Source organism: Xyrauchen texanus, chromosome 9 (assembly GCF_025860055.1).
Source record: "Xyrauchen texanus isolate HMW12.3.18 chromosome 9, RBS_HiC_50CHRs, whole genome shotgun sequence".
Lineage (NCBI taxonomy): Eukaryota > Metazoa > Chordata > Actinopteri > Cypriniformes > Catostomidae > Xyrauchen > Xyrauchen texanus.
The window spans coordinates 47,828,065-47,836,255 of record NC_068284.1 but is presented as its reverse complement, the minus strand read 5'-3'; the positions used below and the strand labels follow the sequence as shown (position 1 = coordinate 47,836,255).

The window sequence follows — 8,191 nt, the reverse complement described above, 5'->3', positions numbered from 1 at the left end:
ATGACAGAGATGAGATGTGCATTTGTGTGGGGATCTTTGATGAATGCTCTTTACATTATCAGTCAGTGTGTTGGACATGAGTTTAAACTCCTGCGTTTTACGTTGTTTATAACACTTGTATAAATTCAGTCAGAAATAAAACAGATTAGCAGTCGCTATGTTCAGAATAGCATTCTACTCTTACTATTTCCTATGCATTATACTGTATCTGTATCTGTTGCAGTGGCAAAATGATCTGTGTCTGATGTGGGCGGGAGTACATCAAAACTAAATGAAAAGTATGTTTTTAAATGTAACTATTATATTTACTGTTTCCATATAATAAATATAAATGTAGATGTTTATTTCTAATATTAGTTTATCCTTGTGCTTGCTGGACAATCAATCTTATGAATACATTGTCAATGTACAGTATACAACCGAATAAACTGCGCTGAATGCGATATCCCACAATGCAATGCGCTCAACTTTCCTCCATTTGCAGATGCCACGTGGGAACAAAGTCATGTCATTTTATTCCAACTGGGTGAAATTAAGTACAGTTTTCAGAAGAAAAGATTTAACTGGTCAGTTTTGACCGGAACACAATATAAGGGTTAATACAGGCAGTAATGAGGTCATGTGACAACGTAGCTTACTGCTAAATAATAATAATAATAGGCAGTTTTCAGTGTATAATGCACAGTATACATTTAATGCTCTCTTATACTGAATGGGCAAACAGGCTTTTTTAGATCGTCTTAAACAGGGCTACTCAATTTCGGAAAGGTCAGGTGCCGGAAAGCTGGATCCTGACCCCTCGAGGGCCGCACTCTTAATATTTTTGATTATATATATATATACACAGTATATGAGTTATTATTTTAGTAGTAAGAATGCTGGAATGTTTGCCATCCCAGATGTGTTTAACGTTCTTTCTTCAGCTGAAGACAGATGATGATTTTGTTTGTTTGTTTGTTTGTTTGTTTGTTTGTTTAGAAAAATATCTCCATACTGTGAATGAGAGACAGAACAATAAACCAAAAGTCCTTGGATTTTTTTTCTATAAATCTCCACTTTCACTTTCAGATTTGAAAGTGAAACTAAACTGGCGCCACGTGTGACTGACAGATGTGAAAGTGAAAGTGGAGATTTATAGTAAAAAAAAGGACTTCTACAGTATATTGATGCGTTTCTCACCCACACATATCTTATCTCTTCTGAAGACATGGATTAAACCACTGGAGTCTTATGGATTACTTATATGCTGCCTTTATGTGCTTGTTGGAGCTTCAAAATTCTGGTCACCATTCACTTGCATTGTATGGACCTACAGAGCTGAAATATTCTTCTAAAAATCTTCATTCGTGTTCTGCCAAAGAAATAAAGTCTCACATCTGGGATTTAATTTAATTTAATTTAATTTAATTAATTTAATTTAACCAATTGTCACACATTATACATACATTTCTGCATATACATGGTGAAATTATTTATTTTTCACATATCCCAGCTAAGCTGGGGTCAGAGTGCAGGGTCAGCCATGATACGGCGCCCCTGGAGCAGATAGGTTCAAGGGCCTTGCTCAAGGGCCCAACAGTGGTGTCTTGGTGGTGTTGGGGCTTGAACCCACGACCTTCTGATCAGTAACCCAGAGCCTTAACCGCTGAGCCACCACTGCCCCAGTGCCCCAGTGGATGGCATGAGGGTGAGGAAGTGATGAGGGAAATTTCATTTTTGGGTGAACTGAAACCCCCCCTTAGCTCTTTGCGCCAAAGTAGGTCACTAAAAAGCATTTGCATGAAAAAACTGCCGAAAAAATGGTCACTCGTATCTGTAAATGTGCTGTTACAGACAGACGAAGTGCTTATTCATTCTGAATCTAAAGTCTTTTGTCTGATTTTGGTAAAAAATAAAGATGGGGGAGTGTTCAGGAAACCAATTTTTTCAGTTCCACTTGGTGCCACCAGAGGCGTAGAAATGGCACACCTCACTATATATTCAATATTTCTAAAAAACAAGCCTAAATATCTTATGCAATTTCGCTTCTCATATAAGTGTATCTTGTTTTTTACATGCATCTTGGATATTTTTGCATGAAAAGAAGCCCAAAATGTTGCCTGAGTTACCTCTTTCAGGCTGGTATTAGTGTTATATAACTAGCTGAATGCAATTCATCACCAGCCTGTCATATCATCTTATCCTGACTAACACTGAGCGGAATATGTGAGGAAATAAATGCAGTAGTCTTTGACATTGCCTTTTCTATTCAATCACATCAATTATTCTCTTATATAGAGACATAAAACTGCTGTAACACCAAATATTAACCCCTTTTATGTAACCAAGGTTGTGTACAGTCATCCACAGGCACACAATCACACATTCCCGCCCTCTGTTGTCATTTTAGGAGCATTTGCGAGGCACGTCCTCTTGTCTACTGATATTACGTGACCGGCTTAGTGTATGAAGAGTGCAGCGAGCTGAGAAATGAGCTTGTCATAAGCAGAGCGTGAACTTATTCAGGAGGGTGATTTCACCGTTTTAAACGTTTAGGTTGGAAGTAACAGGACGTTTTGAAGTTGCTTTTACAAACCTCACATTTTCTTGATTTTGGATGTCTTCTAACCGTGAATAGGCTTAGGGTCAGTGTTTAAAGTGGCCTACAGTTGTTCTCGCATTGGCCAATGCGTCCCTTACACTGCGCTGCGACAACAGTCCCTCGTGTGCAATTAGCTGCAGTGTGCGCACGAAGCACGCCAAGTTGCTCCATGGCCTTCTTCGTGTTTTTTGCATTGTTCCTTAAAACTACATGGACTTTGTTTTTATTAATCTTCCATTCACACAGCGTCTCCTCAATGGCTGCCGTAATAGAATCCCATGTGTGCGAGCCATGAAACTCTCGGGTGTGCAACATCGCTTATTTCAAGGTAAAATCTAGTCTATCCATTGCGCGGTCAGACTCAACAAGGATATTGGACTCACGTCTCAGCTCCAGATGTCTGTTGTGAGACTAACCGCACCTACATTCTCCAAGAGTTTGGAGAGGAAATCGCAACCGTTGTGCATATGAGGGATTACCTTTTCAGTTATATAATGGCGACTGGGCAAAGTGTAGCAAGGCTCGAGATGCTCAATTAAGCGTCCACACACACACATTCATACACCAATGATGGCAGAGCTGCTATGTAAGGTGCTAGCCTGCCATTGGGAGCAACTTGGGGTTCAGTGTCTTGCCCAAGGACACTTCGGCATGTGGAGTTGTGTGGGCCAGGAATCAAACCGCCAACCCTGCGATTAGCAGCCGACCTGCTCTACCAACTGAGCCACAGCCGCCCCTCCGATTTAGCGTTCTGGGCCAGTTTCGGCCCGGTAACGATGACGTGGATCGGATTGGGACATCCCTAGACTTTTCGTTCAATTATCCCTTTAAAGGAACATTCTTAGTATAATGTTGATTACCGCAAAATATCATTTCAACTTGCCCCTCATTTATAAAAGAAAAAGAATATTGCAGTTACAGTGAGACATTTACAATGGAAGGGAATGGGGCCAATCCATAAACGTTAAAACTCACACATTTTCACCAGTAAATGGTCTGCACTTATATAGCCCTTTTTTTAACCTTAGAGGTTACCAAAGCGCTTTGCACTGTGACTCATTTCACTCCATACACACCAATGGCAGCAGAGCTGCTATGTAAGGTGCTAGCCATTGGCAGCAACTTGGGGTTCAGTGTCTTGCCCAAGGACACTTCGGCATGTGGAGTCATGTGGGCCGGGAATCAAACCACCAACCCTGCGATTGGCAGCCGACACGCTCTACCACCTGAGACACAGCCGTAAGCTCCAAATAGTCAAAAACTCAATATCAGCTCTTACCTTAGGTTGTTTTCTACAAAATGAGTCTATTTGTACTTATCTCTCAGCTTGTTTGGGTAAATAACCCAATGTTATAGCTCAAATGTCAAGAACAAAAATTCTGGATATTTTAGCAAAAATTTGAACTGTAAACAAATCAGCGTTTGAACATATAGAAGCGAATAGTATACATCGTTGCAAAGCTGAGGTTCTTAGCATTCAATTGACACCAATATCAAGTTTCTAGTCCATTCAGAGGCCGAGATATTCAACGATACATTGGGGAAGAGTGGGGCTTCCCAAAAAAATTGGATGTCACAAAACCCATTTGGGCTACCTTCCCTTTCAGAACTGTATATTGTGATAGAAGGTGAAAGATAAATTTTTTTTTTACTATTTGCTGCCACCTAGAGAAATGATTTAAGACCAAAATAGAGAGACAGAGGAAACTTTATTCAAAGTAGGGACTTGATCGTTAAGAACACCCAAGGGTCAAGCGTGCCAATATGTTTTGTGGACACTGTATAAGATGCATATCAAAAACTGTTTATGCAATTAAATATCATGCATTATTTCAATAGAGTAAAACAGCTGTCCTAATTACCTCCCAACCCATTCAGGTTTCTTCCTCCGTCCCCTCAATTTTGACTTTCTTGTTCTCCACAGGTGTGTAGAGTGAAGTGGAGGAAGGCTTATGGCTTCCTCGTGGGGTCTGGGCCAGCTGGGGTGGCTGGGTCTTATCCTGGCCCTCATGGCCCTGCCAAACCCATGCCAGGGTTGCCCTCCACGCTGTGACTGTGCGGCGCAGCTCCGCTCTGTGTCCTGTCAGCGGAAGCGTCTGTCTGGAGTACCAGAGGGCATTCCCACAGAAACCAGACTGCTGGATCTTAGTCGGAATCGCTTGCGCTGGGTGGCACCGGGTGATCTGGCCCCTTACCCGCATCTGGAGGAGCTCGATCTAAGTGAAAATCTCATTACGACTCTAGAACCCAATGCCTTCGCCAGCCTGCAAACGCTGCGTACTCTGCGCCTCAGAGGAAACCAGCTGAAGCTTGTGCCCATGGGAGCATTTGCACGACTGTCGAACCTCACCACGCTTGATCTGAGCGAGAACAAGATTGTCATCCTGTTGGACAACACCTTCCAGGATCTGCGCAGTCTAAAGAATTTGGAGGTTAGTTCACAGGTGTGACAAAGTGTCTTTAAAGGGAAAGCTCAGTTTCCATTCTTTTAGCACTATATTGTGACCCAAACCGAAGATGTTTGAGAAAGTTTGAAGAAAAAGTTGGCATGCATTTACTTTTGTTAAAGTGCTAACATGTCCTTAAATATTGATTGGACGAATCAACAAAAATGGCCCCCAAGCAGCCAATCACATTTCAACTTAAATTATGTCTGATCATTGTGAAAGTTGGCATATACATACACAATGTCAAGATGAGGATGTGTACCAAATTTTGTGAGAATAGGCTACAAGGTGGCGCTATAATAAGCCAATTTATATTTTTGCTAATAACTCCGGGGCCGTAAGGGCTAGAATAAAAATGAGAATTTCCCCAGAATTCTTTAGTACCCCCGAATTTAGTACCCCCGAATCAGACATTTGCTCCACTTCAAAATCATCCTAGGTCGTTTGTCTGATTTGCACAAATTTGGGATGTATAATCAAGAGCTGTTCCTGACAAAAACGTACCAACAGAATTTTGATTCATTGAATCGTTTACCAAATATGAACTGATACATGAATTTTGTGGTGTGGACGATACTTACTAAATGGCCTGTATTTTGTGTTCTCAACGTCCGAAATTGTTTACTACAAATCAAAATAATCAGCAATTTATTTCAACTTTGTTTGAAAGATAAAGGCTGTACTACCAATTTTGTCCACTGGGGGTTAACAAGAGAAAGAGTTGATCTTATTGTGTTGCCTGTAACATCAGGAATAATCAATATAATGAAGGTCTAGTTTGTAATAGACACTTCGATAGGAATTTACTAAGTAAATCGATAGATTTACTTTAGTTGCATCTTTTTCATACAATGACAGTAAATGGTGACTAAAGCTAAAATTCAATCTAATGCACAAGTCTTATATGTTTTGAAAAAATATGGGTAAATAAATGATGACAGATGATGATAGTTTTGGGTAAACTATCCCTTTAAATAACTTGCTCAATAAAATCACTTTCATTGCATTTGCCTGAATCTGTCCTTGTCTTCCAGGTGGGTGATAATGACCTGGTCTACATCTCTCATAAAGCATTCTCAGGATTGTTAGGTGTAGAAGATCTCACCATCGAGAGATGCAACCTGACGTCCATCTCAGGCCAGACGCTCTCATACCTGCGTAACCTTGTTACCCTTCGATTACGCCACCTGAGTATCTCAGCCCTCGAGGACCAAAATTTCCGCAAGCTGTCGGCTCTGAGAGGACTTGAAATAGACAACTGGCCCTACTTGGAGCACATCTCACCTCTGAGCTTCCTGGGGCTCAACCTCTCCTGGCTGTTCATCACCAACACGAATATTACCTCCGTGCCATCTGCCTCCTTCCGAAACCTTGCTTACCTGACATCGCTCAACCTCTCCTACAACCCTATCTCCGTGCTGGAGCCCTGGGCCTTCCGAGACCTGATCAGGCTGAAGGAACTAGTCATGGTCAACACCAATCTGCTCACCGTTGAACCCCATGCCCTCGGAGGCTTGAGGCAAATCCGAGTTCTGAACTTGTCCAACAACGAGCTAGTCTCTCTTGAGGAGAGCTCGTTCCACTCCGTCAACAGTCTGGAGACTCTGAGGGTGGATGGAAACCCGTTGTCCTGCGATTGCCGGCTTCTTTGGATCCTGCAACGCAGACGTACCTTAAACTTTGACGGAAAGATGCCAGTGTGTGCTGGCCCCGCAGAGGTGCAGGGATACATGCTGAGCACCTTCACGGATTCTGCGTTGTTTGATTATTTCACCTGCCAGAAGCCAAAGATACGGAATCGGAAGCTTCAGCAGGTGACGGCACATGAAGGCCAACCGGTATCATTCCTTTGTCAGGCTGAAGGCGAGCCAACGCCTGCTATCATATGGATCTCACCGCAGAGGCGAAGAATCACTTCCAAAAGCAACGGCAGGATCACAGTGCTTCCAGGTGGAACGCTGGAGATCCGTTATGCACAGGTCACTGACAGCGGTACGTACATCTGCATTGCCAGCAACGCTGGAGGCAACGACACCTACTTTGCCACGCTAACAGTGAAAGGCCAGCCGCTGGACTCTGTGCTGTTCGGCAACCGGTCCTTGTATGCGGTGGACTTTAACGACACCGGTCTCAACAGCACACGTGTTTTCCTGAAGTTCACGCTGGATCTCACAACCATCCTGGTGTCGACAGCGATGGGCTGCATTACATTCCTGGGTGTCGTGCTGTTTTGTTTCCTGTTGTTGTTTGTGTGGAGCCGTGGACGTGGTCAACGTAAGAACAACTTCACAGTGGAATATTCCTTCAGGAAAACGGAAGGACCCACCACCACCACGACCTCTGGAGGGACACGGAAGTTTAACATGAAGATGATATGAAACAACGCAGCCAGGGGCCCGCTAGGGGAAGCATAGACTCCCAACACTAACACACACACAGTGCTGACTCAGTGCAGAAATACAAACGCCAGGCCACATACGATCTTAAAAATGTATGACAACCTTGATCTCACTGCCTTTGGAAACATATTGATTTTTATTTTGCAGCTGATGGTTATGTAATATGGTAACGTGACAATAGCGTGACTTTTCTGCTCTTTTGGAAAAATTCTCAGATCTACTTTTGGGGAATTCTCATGAAACCTGTCAAAAAACATTTGCGGTCCTATTAAACTCCAAATAAAAAAATTTATTATATTTTGCATATGGAAAATAAAGCCAATTTTGAGGGAATTTCCTTGACATTTTACCCCCCAGTTCTCATTACCACAATGCACATTTTTAAAATATGTTATTTAAATTGTAATAAAATGTTATATATTGAAAATGAAGCCTATTTATTAGGCGCATTATGATTTTTTATATTGTGAAACTATTTTCGTGAAAGTTATGTACATTTTACTGCCTAATTCTCATTACCGCAACACAAAACATTATGGTCATTATGAAACTTTTTATATTATAATATTTTGTTTTAATATTTTGCATATAGAAAATGAAGACTATTTTGAGGGACCTGTGGAGGTTATACACATTTTATCCCCCAATTCTCATTACCGCAATTAATTTTTTTATATATTATTTAAATTGTAATAACATTTTACATATTGAAAATTACGATTTTTTATATTGTGAAACTGTTTCCGTGAAAGATAAGTACATTT

The 8,191-nt window shown here is 41.6% G+C and overlaps 1 protein-coding gene across 1 annotated transcript; it reads left to right on the top strand.

Moving 5' to 3' along the window:
- The first annotated feature begins 4,533 nt into the window (after positions 1–4,533).
- On the top strand, positions 4,534–7,626 carry LOC127649115 (leucine-rich repeat and immunoglobulin-like domain-containing nogo receptor-interacting protein 3). The gene is made up of 2 exons (XM_052134068.1): positions 4,534–5,013; positions 6,063–7,626. The coding sequence occupies exons 1-2, from the start codon at positions 4,534–4,536 to the stop codon at positions 7,404–7,406; spliced, it is 1,824 nt and encodes a 607-aa protein (XP_051990028.1). The 3' UTR covers positions 7,407–7,626.
- The last annotated feature ends 565 nt before the right edge of the window (positions 7,627–8,191 follow it).

What these genes read in the sequence shown, in the direction of transcription:
- LOC127649115 (XM_052134068.1), top strand. Translation starts at nt 4,534, where the DNA reads ATGGCTTCCTCGTGGGGTCTGGGCCAGCTGGGGTGGCTGGGTCTTATC. An exon ending in GCAGTCTAAAGAATTTGGAG is followed by an intron (nt 5,014 to 6,062) that starts GTTAGTTCACAG and finishes CTTGTCTTCCAG; the next exon opens with GTGGGTGATAATGACCTGGT.